General features: G+C 37.7%; 1 protein-coding gene and 1 long non-coding RNA gene across 3 annotated transcripts in view; one reads left to right on the forward strand and one right to left on the reverse strand.

The window, feature by feature from the left end:
* Positions 1 to 15,898, forward strand: part of LOC136260891 (uncharacterized) — a 61,093-nt gene extending 45,195 nt beyond the window's left edge. For both annotated transcript variants that reach the window (XM_066054794.1, XM_066054795.1), the window contains 2 exons: positions 4,336 to 4,673; positions 15,426 to 15,898. In XM_066054794.1, the coding sequence (XP_065910866.1) occupies positions 4,336 to 4,673; positions 15,426 to 15,803 (716 nt within the window). In that variant the 3' untranslated portion in view covers positions 15,804 to 15,898. The remainder of the gene's footprint in view (positions 1 to 4,335; positions 4,674 to 15,425) is intronic.
* Positions 9,892 to 10,457, reverse strand: LOC136262145 (uncharacterized). The gene is made up of 4 exons (XR_010704134.1): positions 10,388 to 10,457; positions 10,266 to 10,334; positions 10,126 to 10,210; positions 9,892 to 10,071 (listed from the first exon to the last, which is right to left on the reverse strand). It is a non-coding gene; the product is annotated as an uncharacterized lncRNA (long non-coding RNA).
* Positions 15,899 to 18,040: the final 2,142 nt, after the last annotated feature.

Raw genomic sequence — 18,040 nt, forward strand, 5'->3', positions numbered from 1 at the left:
AGCTTGTGTCTTAATCTGTTGTGGGGTACTGTGTCAAAGGCTTTAGCAATATCCATTAATATAACATCAGTCTGCTTTCCACTATCATAGCTTTTGGCTAGGTCATTAACAAATGACACTAACTGTGTTTCACAGGACCTGTTGTGTCGGAAGCCATGTTGAGATTCATGAAGTAAATTGTTACTTTCTAAATGTTTCATTAGATGGGAGGATATGATGTGTTCTAGGACTTTACTAACTGTAGACGTGAGCGAGATTGGACGGTAGTTTTGAGGAGCTGATCGTTCCCCCTTCTTGTAAATAGGTGCCACGTTAGCCACTCTCCAATCATAGGGGACCTCACCTGTGTCCAGTGATTTCTCAAATATTAACTTTAAGGCAGGGGCAGTGACTTCCGCAGTTTCCTTTAAAAGTCTTGTACTTATTTCATCTGGACCCGAAGCTTTGTGAACATCCAAGTTTTGAAGTAATTTAATTATACCAGAAGTGGTTACGTTGATATCCTCCATGACTGGATGTGGGCTGGGACCTTTGTCAGGTATATAATCTGGTTCATTGGTGAATACTGATTTAAAGTGTGAGTTAAAAACATTTGCCTTTTCTTTGCTATTAGTAATAACTTTATTATTGGCTTTAAGAGCCTGTACTCCATTATTATCCTTCTTCAGCTTCTTAATAAAACTCCAAAATTTCTTTGAATTTATTGAAGAGGTTCCATCTTCTGAATTTGTAATGGGTTTAGAAATGTGAGCATCGTGTGATTGTCTCATTTGCCGTTGGATGTCATGTTTCAATGTCAAAAATCTACTATGTGTTTCTGGTGAGCGAGATGCCTTGTATTGGTGATATAGTTTGTTACGTTTCTTTATTTGTTTTCTTATAGTAGAGGTTAGCCATGGCAAGTCACAACGTGCTCTGGTAAACTTGTGTGGTATATGTGACCTTATACTGTGCAAAACAGTATCCTTGAATTTCATCCAGAGCTCATCTACGGATCTGTTATTAGGAGAGCTAAAATCGGAACTATTCATTAAGGAAATTATATCTTGCTTTATAGAATCCCAGTCGGCTCTATGATACAGGTAGACTTCTCTATGGCTCTGCTTATTTATTTTGTGTTGCACTTGAATATTGACGCAAACAATATCATGATCACCAAGGCCAGGTAAGATGTCAACAGTGTACTTGTCGTTGGGGTGATTCAGGAAAAACAGATCAAGTATATTTTGGTGTCGGGTTGGTTGGTTAACTATTTGTTCTAATCCATGTTCCTGCATTACATCAATGAGAGCAGAGTGGGTAGCAACATGTGTCCTGTTTATGGAAAGAGACATAGATTCCCAGTCAATGCAGGGAGTATTGAAATCACCAATTGGCCATATTTTAGCATCTGTTGTTGTCTCATGAAGCTTTTGCAATGAAAGGTTTAACTCATCGATTGATTGCTGGTCATCAATATGTGGTCTATAATAAGCACCTATGAATAGTTTGTTACCATTACCTACAACAACCTGTATCCACAGGAGTTCACACTCAGTTTGTAAGGCTGTCATTTCATAGGAGGGTATTAGTTTAGAAATGGCTATCATAACACCACCATAACCATCTGGTCGATCCTTTCGATAAACATTATAATTCCATTCAGCAGGTATAACTTCGTTATTACTGACACCGGCAGAGAGCCAGGTTTCAGTGCCCACTATGATATGTGGCTTGTGACTATAGATAAACTCTTGGAGGTCTGCCTTCTTATTCATAATAGATTGGAAGTTTATATTTACCACACGTAATTCATTTATGGTAAGATTATGAGCTGAAGAATCATTAGTGTGACTTGAATTTGGAATCTTATCACTACTAGGGACAGGGTACTCAATTCTATCTACAACAGGTGGGTGAGGGTTTATTCCATTATCTAGTCAATTGGAGGTGCTGCTACTTTCAGGTGATGAAGCAGCACGGCGAACAACTATCCGGCCACGTTTAATCATCACGTTTTTCTCCCCGTTAGCTTTACGGCGTTTCAGTTCATCCCGGAGTTTTTTGTTCAGTTCTCTCTCTTTAGCAGTGAGGTCGGGACAGATATAGACTTCCTTCCATTTTCTACTGGCTCGCAGTTTAGTAGATTGGCTTAGGATCTTCCACTTGTTACGCTCACAATCCATAGTTATTAAGAGTAGTCTTGGACGATTATCTTTACGCAAACCAAGACGCACGGCCTTTGTAACTCTGACACCTTCAATCTTCAGTTCATCAGTAACAATGTTTTCAAACTTTGAAATGTCTTTGGCTATTCGATCAGATTGTTGTGAGGCTTCTGGTTCTGGTAAGTTGTGAATAATCAGGTTAGCTCTCCTTCTTTCATGATCAACATACTCATCAACAACCGTGATGGGTGAAAACTGAACTGGAGAGGAAAACTGTGGGGTCGAATCAGATTGAACACCTTCTGGTGCAGGTTGGTGAGCTGCCTCTGCGTAGGACTTCTTGTGTATAACAGTATTTATATCTTCAATTTGGCCTTGTATTTTGTTGTTAAATGTAACTAGTTGGTTAACTCTGGATGTTAGATCAGAAATTTGGTTGGATAAATCTTGATGATGTTTTGAAAATTGCTGGACTTCTTTGGACACTGTGTTTAGCTGGTTATCGGAACTTTGGCTTTCATTAAGGAGTTTTTCGATAGATGAGACCCTTGAATCAAAATTTGAAAAGCCATCATAGTACTTGAAAGCAATTGGGAGTGCTTGTAAACAAGGGGAACACAAAAATACAATATGGTTGGTGATGTTACCGATAATAGTACACAACTCCTCACTTAGTTTGGCGCAACTCGCGTGAAGGCGGGCCTCGCACCACACGCATTCCAATACATTATCAGTCGCTGGCTTGTAACAAACCACACAGTCCTCCTCCTTGTGTTTTTTGCCGTCCTTGTTAGGGGGAGACGCTGCAGCTCGCTTGAGAGCGGCCATTGTTCCAAATGATGCTCGTCCAGACCAGCTAGAACTGAAAATACGCACAAAAACAACAGTTCAGACGGTTATAGTGAAATAACCTTAGTAGGTACCGTTAGAAAAGCAATGACCACGGTACCACAATCGTTGAGTTTGAGGGATGAGCAGCAAGACGAAGTGAAGCTGTCATCAAAGACGCGAATTTTAAAAGTGAAATGAAGTCTGTATTAAACTTCTGCACAGGTGAACTTTGCTCTGAGGTGGTTTCTTTTCGGCGGACTGAAATACGGGTGTGGTGACTTTCCTCAGACTACCTTCACCTTGAGGTTTTCAGGCATTTGGCAACTGAAAAAACAACGGTGCAGGCCTCGTACACTGCCAGGAATAGCCTATCGCTTCGAGTTGAAAGGGGGCGTATCCCTTATGTACGCGAACGAAAATGAAGAACAGCTTTGAGGCTTTGTCGAGAGAATTTGTGGGAAAAAACACGTTAGTCACACTATGAAACAGTTTAGAAGATGATTTTGTGCGTAATATGTTGGTAAAGCGGTTTGTTTAACAAACGCTTCCTTAGCAGTGCATAGCAACGTAATTGAATGAATTACGAATATTTCATGAATTACGAAATATGAGAATTAGCTAATAATATTATTGCACAACCCAAAACTACCCTATTGTAAAGTAGTAATACATAGTTGGTTAATTCATAGTAGTATATACTGTCTATAGTTAATTCCAGATGAGTTAGCTAGATGCATGGCGCCTGGTTTTTAGAAGTAGCACAACATCAACTTGTTTTTAATACTACTTGATGCTAGATGCACTATAGGACTATTCCTTAAAGGTACTTTTCATTGTATATGACATTTATATGGCAGTATTTCAACATTTTGGTGGGTACCATTCATATTAACGGGAACCCTATAAACAGTACCACTATGCTGACTTTTACTGCTTCTTAGCTAATCATATGCTTTACAAAATACGTAATTAAGATATTGTCATAGAGCACCTACTCTCTGAAAATACTGACATACTTGGGCATAACCTTGATTTTTGAGCATGATTTTGAGCATGATTTTGAGCATGATTTTGAGCATGATTTTGAATAGACTCAAACTACATACTTCATTAATATTGTTTACTCAGAATCCCTTGGCCAGGTGGTTAAGCAACCTTTGTGGGTATTGAACTGTTGTTCATTGACGGTTCTAAGGTGTTTGTGTGTGTGTGTGTGTGTGTGTGTGTGCGTGCGTGCGTGCGTGCGTGCGTGCGTGCGTGCGTGCGTGCGTGCGTGCGTGCGTGCGTGCGTGCGTGCGTGCGTGCGTGTGTAGTATGTTTGTGTGTATGTTATCATAGTTACTTGTTGTGTATTTAGGGTTCATGATCCAATTTGTGTATTTGTGCTTTCTGGGATTTTGGTGTTTTCATCTCCTTCACTTGTTTCTTGGCTTGGCATTTCCATACAAAGCCAAAATATGGTTGGACTCATCATCACGTAGAATAAAGATTCACATCTCAGAAGTGGTGATAGTGGTCTTGTATGGATTATGTTTCCCAATCATTGTTCTAACCAGCTCAAACTATAATGATAATGGATTATATTGTGCTTCTGCATCTTCTGATATTTACATTTATGGAGAATTATTACCAGAAATTGCTCTGTTTTGTATTGGTCTTGTGCTGTTGTTTACTTCATTTTGGATACTTCGAAGAGTAAGTTAAGTCTGTAATTATTATGACTACCTATGCTTCTTGTTATAAGTGAACATGCTAGGCACCGGACTATTATGCCCAAAATTTTACTTATTATGCTTTTGAACATTGCTCAAAAATTAAGCCTATTATGCTCAAAATTATGCTTTCAAAATCAAGATTATGCTCTAGAATTGACTGTTTTATTAGAGTATATCAGCCTTCCCTGACTGCTGTATTAGAGTAAGTGACTGCTCTATTAGAGTATCTCGATCTTATTTCTGCAAAGTGTGAAAAACCAACAAAGAAACGGTTTAATAAGTTATATTACGTATTTTTGAATATGAAATGTACTAATAATACTATTGGCAGTGGCTTTCTTTCAGGCGAGCGTATTGCACATTTTAATTAAATTTTCAAACATTGTTCCTATTATGCTGGCATTATGCTTGATGCTTTTGGTCACCTATTATGCTTTAAATTATGCTAGCATAATCGGCCGGTGCCTAGAACATGCATGCACCCACACTTGGGTGCAGACTATGTAACTGCTTCTGGCTAGCTGCTTCTGGCTAGCTGTTATCTAGTAGTGTAAACAGATTTTGAAACATAAAGAAATGCGTTAATCATCCCAGAATTATTTCTGGAATATTAATTACTGAGTAATTAATTGATTCAATTAATAATTATCCCATTGACAGGTAAATTCCTTGGCACTGTCCAATTTTTTTCTTCCTATACTTGTTTTTTTTTTTTTTTTTTTTTTAAAAGGTTTTGTTTAAGTGCAACATATCAAGACACACGGTAGTGTGTCGTGCGGCCCAAGAAGCTGGCTCGCCACACCGTGAGTATATTAACAGGAAGAAAGTAAATGCGATTTTCACACCTTTGTAGCTCCATGATTCCTTATCCGATTGAAACCAAAGTTGCTACAGAAGTGCCGGCTAGCTAGGGGAGTCCACATTCCAAATTGGAAAAAAAATCGCTTCAGCCAATTCCGAGATATGAGCGGCCAAACTGTGGGTTTTTTTTCTTCGTTTTCTTCTTCTACTACTTCTTTTCGCACACTTTGCAAAATCCGCCATAAAACACGAATTCGTGCTCCAATCGGGCTGAAATTTGGACCACTTAAAGGGCTCATTAAGGCGAATCTCAGTACCAAGTTAGTAGGAATCCGATGCACATTCACGGATTTATGACCGATTATTTATGTAAAATAAGGTCAAAGGTCTGTCACGCCCACAGGGTAAACTGCTTGAAGGAATGAGCTGAAAATTGCTATGTAGATGGAGTAACTATCGTAGGAGTGCCTTTTTGTGATTTGAAAGGAATCCAGGTAAAGGCTATCGAGATATGATACAAAACCCAACCTGTGTCACAATTACGCGATCGATTTTTATGACAAAAAGAAACTATTAGTTTTCACGACTACCAGGCAAACCGCTTATAGCAATGAGCTGAAAATTGGTGTGTAGCTGGAATAATTATCATAGAAAGTCCTGGCAGTAGTACAGAAGAATCGGAGTACAAACCACTGAGTTATGATTCCAAAGCCAACTACGTGTAGCATATGGGAGATCGAGATACTCTAATAGAACAGTCACCCTAATAGAGCATTCAGCTACGTTTATAACTTACTCGATTATAGAATTATATTACATTGCAAGTTATTCTGTATGGAGTTCAGCTACAAAAAGTTAATCTTATAGATAATTCAACTACAAGCAAGTCACCCTGTAGAGAGTTCAGCTACAACAAGTCACTCTGTAGAGAATTCAGCTACAAACAAGTCACTGCGTAGAGGGTTCATCTACAAAAAAGCTATCCAGTAGAGAGTTCATCTAGATCAGCTATTACTTTATACAATGTTCAGCTACAAGTAAGTCACTCTGTAGAGAGTTCAGCTACAAACAAGTCACTCTGTAGTACAAATAAGTCATCGTGTAGCTGGAGAGTTCAGCAATCAATCAAATAAGCCACTCTGTAAAGAGTTCAGCTATACAAACATGTTATAACTCTATAGAGAAAGTTATAACTCTATAGAGAGATCAGCTAGAAACAAGTCATCCAGTAGAGAGATCAGCTACAAGACATCACCTTATAGACAAGTCAGTTACAAAGGAACTACCATGTAGAGATTTCAGCTGCAAACAAATCACCCTGTAGAGAGTTCCAGTCATCCTGTAGAGAGATCATGCAGCTAGAAGGATCACCTTGTAGCATGTTTAACTACAAACAAATCACCCTGCAGATAGTTCAGCTATGAACAGATCACCCTGTAGAGAGATCAGCTAGAAGAAATCACCTTGTAGAGAGATCAGCTACAAGAAGTTACATTGTAGAGAGATCAGCTAGAAGAAATCACCTTGCAGAGAGTTCAGCTACAAAGAAACCATCCAGTAGAGAGTTCGGCTACAAATAAATCACCCTTTAGAGAGTTCAGCTACAACCACATCACCCTGCAAGGAGTTTAGCTACAAAGAAACAATCATGTAGAGAGTTCAACTGCAAACAAATCATCCTGTAGAGAATTCAGCTACAAACAAATTGCCCTGTAGAGAGATCAGCTAGAAGAAGTCACCTTGTAGAGTTCAGCTATAAAAAACCACCCTGTAGAGAGTTCAGCTGCAAACAAATCACCTTGTAGAGAGTTCAGCTATAAACAAGTCACCCTGTAGAGAGATCAGCTACAAAGAAACCATCCTGTAGAGAGTTCAGCTACAAACAAGTTACCCTATAGAGAGATCAGCTAGAAACAAATCATCTTGTAGAGAGTTCAGCTACAAACAAATCACCGTGTAGAGAGTTCAGCTATGAAAAGATCACTGTGTAGATAGTTCAGCTATAAGAAGCCACCTTACAGAGAGTTCAGCTACAAAGAACCACCATGTAGAGAGTTCAGCTGCAAACAAACCACCTGTAGAGAATTCAGCTACAAATAAATCGCCCTGTAGAAAGATCAGCTAGAAGAAGTTACCTTGTAGAGAGTTCAGCTACAAAGAAACCATCATGTAGAGAGTTCAGCTTCAAACAAGTCACCCTGTAGAAAGATCAGCTAGAAGAAGTTACCTTGTAGAGAATTCAACTACAAAGAAACCATCAAGTTGAAAGTTCATATACAAACAAGTCACCCTGTAGACAGATCAGCTAGAAAAGGTTACCTTGTAGATAATTCAGCTACAAAGAAACCATCATGTAGAGAATTCAGCTACAAACAAATCACCCTGTAGAGAGATAAGCTACAAAAAAGTCACCCTGTAGAGATATCAACTGGATACAAGTTACCTTATAGGGATCAGCTACAAACAAATCACTCTGTAGAAATATGTGTTGGAAACAAAATCATCTTTCATTGTTAAATATACAAATATTTTTAATCAGACAAAAAACTGTTAACAACATTTCTTCCTTTGTTCCAATATTCCTGCAGAAAAGAAGAAAAAAACAAGTTAGAAGGAAGCACCAAAGCCAGTTAATGGCTGGTTTTGCAGCTTGCAATACAAAAAGAAGTGATATCTAAACCAAAACAACCAAGCTGTAAAAAAAGAGTGCGGCCCCCAAAAAGGCCAGGATGAAAATAGATGTGAAATCCAAGGTGGCGGCCAAGAAATGGCTGTGATGGTAGGTTAATGGCAAAAAATTTAATTATGACAATTCAGGTGAATTTGGTGCCGAATCCTAGTGGAGGAGGCAACGCTAATTCACCTAAATTGTCGTAATTAAAATTTTTTCCATTAACCTACCATCACAGTCATTTCTTGGCCGCCACCTTGGATTTCACATCTTTTTTCATCCTGGCCTTTTTGGGGGCCGCACTCTTTTTACAGCTTGGCTGTTTTGGTTTAGATTAACTTTACAGTTCTCACTATAAAGTAAGGACTTTCCCTGTTGTTTTTTTCTTGTAACTGACAGTCCTGTCCATTTACATTCCAAAGTGTGGATGCAATGACACTCCTTTTTGTTAACAGCGTGTGAAATATCATTTCAGAAATGTGCTGACACATTGTGAAAGTTGAGTGGACATCAAACAATTTGACTGGACATTTCAACTTTTGTTGTTTCCCCTTTCCTGCGTTTCTACTTATTATATAGGATGTTTGCTTCTACCAAAGATTGGGGCTACCTTTATATATATACTGTAGAGCTGATTACTACTCACTGACACTGACACTACTGTATTTTAAAGGGTAGCCACTGGTCACATAAAAGAGCTTCTATGGAATAGATTCTGTTACAAGGGCTTTTGTAGGAAAGGTGTCATAAGGACTTCTGTCAAGCTTTTTTATTCTAGCTTAAAACAAACTGGTTCTACAGGTGATCATGAATACCACAAGTAAAAGTACTAAAGGCAATCAGGTTATAAATGCATTAATACTACTGCAGTACAAGTGACTGAGACAAGTAGGCTGGTACAGCTTAATGAACTGTTAACCTCAGAGTACATCTTGGGTATGCCTTTGTGGTCACCCCAAACCAAAAACAAAACCTTAATTACATGTCAATATCAATGTATATCTGTGTATTATACTCTGTATTGAGTGCCTCACAGTAATAAATAAATAAATTATCATGTCTGGTATCTCTCCTAGCCCAATATAAACTCTGCTGCACTTTGAAAAGGACACTATTTTGGACAAATTCAATTATGACCTGACATCTGGTGTAATTGACCCGAAATTGTCCGATGTCCAGACGTTACCGTATAGCCTAAATGTTTCGAGGGGAAATTTTTGCTGATTCACGGTTTTGGGTGTTATCAGCGAAAATTTTACACTTGAAATATTTTGACCTCCATATAGTCTAATACGTTTTGGGAGTGTTTGCAAATCCACGAAAATTTTATTTTTAGCAACATTGCTCAACCTCAGAATATTTGCTCCTCAAAATATTTAGGCTATATTTGCACACTGGTATAAGAGTGTATAGTTTTATTTACAACCTGAATTGGTCCATCTGTCCATCAAGAACATCTTGACACAACAGGGGCAAATCCTGCACAGGAGAATGTAGGCCCTGAAACGGTACAAAAATAACCCGTAAAATGCTACCGTTAAACAAATTACGGTGCATTAATCGGTGAACCCGTTGGCAGTGAAACAAGTTTTTCAAAATTTCCATAGTGGGACTTTTTTGCGAACGGAAACCCGTAACCTTACCCGCATTCAGACTTATCGTCCCTCATTATATACCTGGCAATCTAGGGACTAATAACCCCCTTGCCCTCTACAAACCTTGTACAATGTTCCCAATACGCCTTCCAAGCCTCCCATCGCATTAAAAGATTGTTTCGAATAAATGCGCATCATTAAATATTCATATGATCACGTGCATAAATTTATTAATAAAATCAATTGTTTTCCAGTTTCTTTACCACCACCACCATCACAGTGACTCAACAAGGAGGTCAAAGGGATCAATACTGCAATGGTATTATGACAGATGACAAAACTGTTTCAAAAACACCTCTGCTTACTTCTCCAAAAAACTATCCAACTGCTTTTTACTCCGTCATCATTTCACTGCTCCTGTCCAGCCTCATTTGTTTCAAACAAAAGTGACTACAGAAGTTTAGTCGATTACATAACAGTTAAGATAAGCATACCAAATGCTTACATTTCCACTTATTCACTATTCTGCCTGTAGTTACTGCTCCATTCATCAGTTATTTCACACAAAAAGGCACTACAGAATTATGGCAGGTTATAAAACAGTTAGATAAGCACACCAATACTTACATTTCCAACAGAATCCATTCTACTGGCAGTTTTGCTATTCCACTGTTCAGTTATTTCAAACAAAAAGGGACTACACATTTACATCAGATTAAAACAGTTAAGATGAGCACACCCGTATACTTACATTCCACTATTCTGCCTGTATAGCTTCAATATTTCACTGCTCCTGTACTTAAACAATGACAGACTAATTCTACAACAGAATTATGGTCGATAACAACACAGTTACATAATCATACCACCACTTGCGTACATTTCACAACTGTAATCATAGTTTTCACTTTTTTGCTGCTCTGTTCTCAGTTCCTCCAAATATTCTACAACAGAATTATGGTCAATTACAAAACAGTTACATAGCATGAGAACACTTACAATTCCACTTGTTCACAACCATTTCTATTCTGGCATTATTTCACTGCCCCACCCTCAGTTACTCCAAACAAACAAACTTATAATCTATAACAAACAGTTAGATAAGCATGACAGCACTTATTCTCGCATGGCCAGACTACTATCTTACTTCTTTGTGATTTCATTGGTTGGCGAGATAGGGTCTGGTGAATTACTGTTGACAAAATGCATTCATAGGCAAACGGTTACCACAGTTTCTTGCTGTTCTTGCTGGGAAAATGCTATGTAGCAATGGTATCAGCTCTGTTACAAGTTTTGCTATAGCGTTTATGTCCACCATACTAACATACAGCTAGCCAATGAATCAATTTCACTGGATATTGGTTGAAAGTCACCACTATACTTCACCAGGCTCTATCTCGCTGACAAACAATGCCGCAAAGAAAGAGAGGAGGTGGAAGGCAGTCTAGCCACACAAGACTAAGCAACACTTACAATCCACTTTTTCACAACTGTTGCTATGCCTGTAGTTTACTGCTCCCATCTTCTGTGATTCCAAACAATGAAGAAGTGACTCTACAACAGAATTACGGTTGATAACAAAACAGATACGTTCACATTTTGGAGATACAAATAGGGATTTGACAATATGCCGAGGGTTCAGTTAATGTTTGTACCCTGCTGAAAATGTCCTTTACTGGGGGAGATGGAAAATAACATTGATAGCTGCAGGTAAGCACACAGATGATCTAATTTATATAAGCTAAATAATGATGTCAAACAAAGCAGAATTTACTGCACTACAAAAAAAATATTATTATAGTGGCCATGTCAGTAAGGTGTACTTCATGACCTGTTTACTGAGACCACCTCACTATCAAAGCTGCATTATTTTTCTCCAGAGGTGGTTCCATTAATAAAGCTTGTGTATGCAAGTTAACTGCACAAAAATACTATGCACCTTGTGATCACCTTTCTTGAAATTCAGCCACAACGTAACAGCAACATAAAAAAATAGCTAGTAGTGTGCCATCTCTCTCCATGCGTACTTCATCAATATTCTTCATCCATTTAAATTGTAAACCACTTACAGTACAAAAAGGTAGATAATCAGTTTCAGAGGTAAATCTTGTGGAATGTATCTTTGCTGCTACATAGGTCATCAATTTGACTGATAGAGCTTTGGACATTTGTCCTAAAAATCATATCAATGATAACATTGTTACATACTACATACAGGATTTCTATATAAAACACAGACATTACATACATGTCGCCCCAGCAAGACCACTCAAGACTGATCGCTGGTTGGGAAACACAGATACATGAATACAAGTCCAACAGCAAGCCCACTCAAGGCTGATCGCTGGTTGGAAACACAGATAAATGAATACATAACCAACAGCTAGACCGCTCAAGGCTGATCGCTGGTTGGGAAACACAGATACATGAATACATAATCAACAGCTAGACCGCTCAATGCTGATCGCTGGTTGGGAAACACATTCATACACTACAAACACGCCTTGTGTACAAGACCATACAAGCATGAACAATAATATCATCATACATCATGGTCCATTATGTAGTTCTGGACTCTTCATTTTCTTATTCCTTTTTTTTCTTCTTGGATTAGCCATGTCTTATAATTTACAGTCGTGATGCACCTAGAAGGAAACAATTCTGGTTAATACTAGTTGACTGTACATATCAGACAGAACGACTATCTAATAAATGCTCACCATGTAATAAAGTAGACTTCTCAGAGTCACATAAATCATCTAGTGCTGTGTAAATTGTAGGACTAGGCCTGGATGACTTGTGTACTTACAACCAATTCTTCCTTCGTGCAGTAGTCCTTCGCTCATGTAAACTTGCTAAAAACAAAACACTGTTCAGTCGATTTGATGGCACATCTTTCTTTATACAATCCGTTCTTTTGTTACTGCACGTAGCAGAACACTCGTAAACACTCGTAAATGCTCCAGCACATGCTCTGTTCAGCACGCCATTTTTTTCTAGTGCAGCTGGTCATACCTGTGGTTACGCGCACATGTACAAAATCATTTACTGTATATCGCGAACCGGGGTAGCTGTGTTTTGATATACTGAATTGTCCCGTGATTTGGATAATTAACGGTAACTCATTAACAATCGTTTAAAGGCCTTCCATCTCCTGTGCTGGGAGTCAATGAAACCCCTCTCTCCTTTTGGAAGAGCCTTGATTATACTTAATAATCCAGTGACAAGTTTTTCTTAAACTCAGTAAGCCAAAATCAGTTTATCAGTCAAAGATGTACTTATTGCAAACTCTTGTAGTGCATGGCACCCTGTTTGCTCCAAAATCTGCCATCCCTGCATCTTCATATGGAATAATTATAGTTATCGTTTTGACTTTTTAAGGTTATTACAGCTACTCCTAAAGGCTTCAGTTGGATTCATAATAGGGGGTTGTGAATCACCAAGCAAAACCAACTATCACCTATCACTTTAAAAGTTATCATGATACAATATACCATATTTACTTGATTTGTGCTGCACCCTCGAATAATACCTCAGTGCGGTAGTATTTGAAGCTCTCATACTTTTAGTATTAATCTCCATCTTGATATAAGGGAGGTATTGTCCTGGTAAAACTAAACGGCTGTAACATAATCAAAATTCCGGATATCATTTAGTAAATTTAACACATAACACAATGGTGGTGCTACAAGGATTTGAGTGAAAGAAAGGTCTTGAAGCAAGTAGCAATGTGTTGTGATTGTTTTATATAAAACTATATTGTAGAATAGCTATAGTAGTAGCAGATTTAAAATATTAGTAGTGCACCCTCGAATAAAACCGCAGTGCGGCACTATTCGAAGGGTTTTATCCTTACAAGTACACAGAATTTTCAACTAGAGTAGGGACCATAGCACATTGATAAAAAGTACCGAAACAAGTAGTGCACGATATTAAATCACAGTAAAACAGTGAGAAGTATTATTTCCCTAATGTGCTCAAGATGCCATAATAAAAATGCACAGTAGGGATATAACACTTCTTATTGCTTTACTGTGATTCGATATCATGCACTACTCTAGCTTGTTTCAGTACTTTTTATCGATGTGCTATGGTCCCTATTCTAGTTGAAAATTCCAATTTTTTTGTGTATTTGTTTGTTAACTTTTTTTGTAAATAATTATTATGACTGGTGAATTCATGCATGAAATGGTGTCACGTGCCCCAGCTATATCATCTGAAAAGTGAAGTAACCATTATGCTTCATTGTCAGCTATGTTCAATTTGAAAGACAGCATTACAAATCAAGAACTGTTTGAAAAGCACCTCTGCAATCCACGCATACTGAAAGAAATGACGTCGCATGCCCCACACTGTAAAAACGATTTTGTACAAAATATTTGTTGAAATGACAAAATCGTTTTTACAGTGCAGTTATATCAATTATCGTCTGAAAAGTAAAGTATCCATTATGCTTCGTTGTCAGCTATGTTCAACCCATTACACAGAAGTACAAATCAAGAACTGTTCGAAAAGCACCTCTGCAATCAAAATAGCCACAATAAAAGATATTAGCGATTTCCATTTCGATGGGAAGCCATCACATGCTACTGCCAAATCGACACTTTTCTCTGTCAGCAAAGATTAATGGGACACAAAGGAGGACACTGGTAAGTCCATGGAAATGCATTGTACGTACTGTGGTATGCCAAAAGGCACTTCTCAGGCTGAAACAACATCGAACAGTGAAAAAATCAAGGCTGTAGCCTAAACCATTATCGAGTTACTCTTGTCTGAAGGAATCAGTCAGTCAGTCATTTAGTCAGTCAGTAGAAAATTCCATTAAATATATATATTTTTAAAAATTCCGTAGCAACTTGTTGAAAGCGTTTTGGGTCAATCTGAAAGCTTGTTTTGGGCTTAGTTTTACCTAACCAACACTACCTCATCGTCATCAGGGAAAATTGAGGCTGGTTTTTGGGTGATGTTATTTTGTGGGCCATGCCTACTCCTTTGTGGTCCCTACTATACAGTACTATCATACTATACGGTTTATGGGCAAAAAAATGATATTACCACAAATTGAGTGAATGCGGGTATATCATGATATTGTGTCAGATAGGTATCATGTTTATTTCATGAATTGGATTGCAAGTTAGTAAGTTAGAACCCACACTTAGTGTGTATAAGCTGATCACACATTTACAGTAACACATCTGAAACACTTGACTGCATGTGTGAGTATGTACCTTGAGATATCGAGGTACTGACACTGCTGTTGACAAACGTTGTAGCAGTTATTAGTTTTTTGCATTAAAATCATGCATGTAATTTGCCATGTACAGCTAACACGATATTATACATGATAGTAAATTTTATATCAATATATCGGTATATCGGTATACAGTATTGCACACATCCCTAATTTATAAAGGCATACTGGTATGATTTTACTGCAAAACACTGCTGGAGGAGGGTGATTGTTTCTGTGAAATATTACAACTAGAAGATAGGTAGATTGAAGCTACAATTATCATGTTCCAGAGTGAAACCCCTCTTTTTACAAGTCTAGATCTGCCTGCATGTTTGAAATGGGGAGTATATTATGGGTATACATAAATAATGATTTTGTAAGGTTCTTCATTAGATGTAACTATTGTATAATATTATATTTTCTTTTACCCAGAAGCATCATCTAAAGTCAAACAACATCACTGTCTCAAAAGTGTTCTGTTTGGGCTGTTCAGTTGCAGAAGGAAAACTGAGCATTTTGTTCTGTTACTACTCATTAATTGTATTATCATATTCTATAGCAACTATGCTTATAATAACAACATTTGATGAGTTCATTTCTAACTTTGTGAAATATTTAATTTGTTCAGCTGGAGGATACAGAGATGAATGTGAGGAGCACAGAAAAAGAGCTGTACAATCGTTAGCTACTGGATTTGCTCTGTTTACAGTTGCTAACATATTGTTTTCATTTATCAATTTAGCTCATTTTATGTATATAGTACGATTCCAAGCACTGAAAGAAGGCATACAAAAATACTTCAGAAAATGACATGTGTCTAGTATAGTTGTATATGCGTATTTTGGATCATTGGCCTGTACATGTTGTTTGTATCATCATTTAAAATACCACAAATCTAGAATTTCATGAGCATTATTACTATAACTTTAGCTGTCGTTATTCTGTTCGAAATCTAAGAACGAGTAACTTGTCATACATCCATCAACTGAAATTACAGCATTCTTGACATAACTATACAGTTCTTTACTAACTCTGATAGCAGCAATCTATTAAGTTTAATAAGGCACAAAACACTTCATTGAACAGTGTCGTTCTTTAACACAAGTGTTCAAAATATTTTTGAGACTGTGGGCTATCTAAGGGTGCTGGCAAGACTATTTTGTTTGCCACCTTCAATATCCATTCACAAGTCTGAGGTAGCAAATCCTTCTTCAGTAATTAATGTGCATTTTCCTTATTGTGACAGTGCATGTGCCTAGCTGCACATGCCTTTTCTGTAATTCAATAAAAATAATGCTTTCAGTATGTAGATATGTGAGGTGGAATGGAGTGCATTAAGACCGAATAAAATTATTACAAAATTGTTTATGTAGGAATTATAGGTGTGGATTCAGTCACCTGCAAGAAACCTGCATATTTTAGTTAGGGCAAATGTAGTTACACACTTATCAACACAGTACGTATTGTTGTTATGTTGCTGTACATGTACAGTCATGCCAATTAAATATAGCAAATCAGTTGTACTATATATATATATATTGTAGCAACAACTGTGTTACACTGAACTTATTTTGGGCACAATACTGCAGCCTGCTTTACCTGAGCTGTTCTGACTATAAACTGACCATATATATTATATACAGCTGTTGAATAGGTTGTTATGAATATTTTTATCCACGAACGTTTTTGTCTTAAACAATTAACTGACTTGTATAAATGAAGCCATTTATCATGACATAACAGCTTTTGTTATTCCTTATAGTTGCAATGCAATTTCCAGCTGGGTGGCCACTCAGAGCTTCCTGTGTACTTTTGGCTTCTTGATAGTGACTTTTTCTAACAGGACAGTTACTAACTAAAGGCACATGGGCCCATTTTTCTCTTGTGCCCCTGTATATGTCTGTAGCAGGTCATTACATGATTATTTGTGACTGGATATGCGAAAAGGGATCTTCCTTGGGAGACAATATCTCAGCATTCAGTTAACCTATAAACCTGAAACTTTCTCCATCCATTAAGCTATGTTGGTACTCACCACTGACCAAATTTCAAGTCAATACCTTCTTCCAATCTTAACATATTAATAATTGTCAAAGTTGGTAAAATGGATGTGTGTGGAAGACCCCTTTTCGCAAATCTGGTCACATTTTGGTGTTGCTTTACAGTCAAGTGCTTTTCAGAGATTTAGCTACCCCTGATGAAATTCTCTAAATTTCATGAAATGTAATTATTTGGGGGCTCTTTCTTCTTATGTTTGTGTTTAACAGTGGGGTGTTTGGCATGGATTTAACCATATTGCGTGTGTGTGTGTGTACCTACCTATCAGTATCTACATATCTACCTATGTTTGTCCGCACCCACGTGAGCAAAATCGTTAAACGGAAAAGCAGCTTTTACATTAGAAGTAAAAGTTAAGGTCTGTATTAAACTTCCGCACAAATAAACTTTGCTCTGAGGTGGTTTCTTTTCGGCGATCTGAAATGCGGGTGTAGCAACTCTCCTCCGACTTCGTGAATTACCTTCCCTTCGGGTTTTACAGGAGTTAAACAACCGTGCAGGCCTCGTAGACTACCAGGAATAGCCTATCCCTTCGAATTGGAAAGGGAGCGTATCCCCTACGTACTGTCAATGGTCCCGGCGGACCATTTATGTCGAACATAAGCGGTCCGGCCATGCACCCGGGCCAAATATTTTTTTACAGTACGCGAACGAAAATGAAGAGCAGCTTTGAGGCTTTGTCGAGAGAATTTGTGGAAAAAAAACACGATAGTCAAACTATAAAACAGTTTAGAAGATACGTCTGTGCGTAACGTGTTGATGTATAGCAACGTAATTGAACGAACTACGAAAATTTCATGAATTACGAAATACGAGAATTAGCCTATAATATTAATTATTGTACAACCCTATGTAAAATAGTAATACATAGTTAATCCATAGTAGCATATATGAATTAACCTTTTATAGTTACACCTTTTCAGTCAGTCAGTAAGTCAAGTCATTAGGTCTAAGTCCCTGAAATTAGGTTAGGTAATCCTAAGGCTGCA

Source organism: Dysidea avara, chromosome 7 (assembly GCF_963678975.1).
Source record: "Dysidea avara chromosome 7, odDysAvar1.4, whole genome shotgun sequence".
In the NCBI taxonomy this organism is placed as follows: Eukaryota; Metazoa; Porifera; class Demospongiae; order Dictyoceratida; family Dysideidae; genus Dysidea; species Dysidea avara.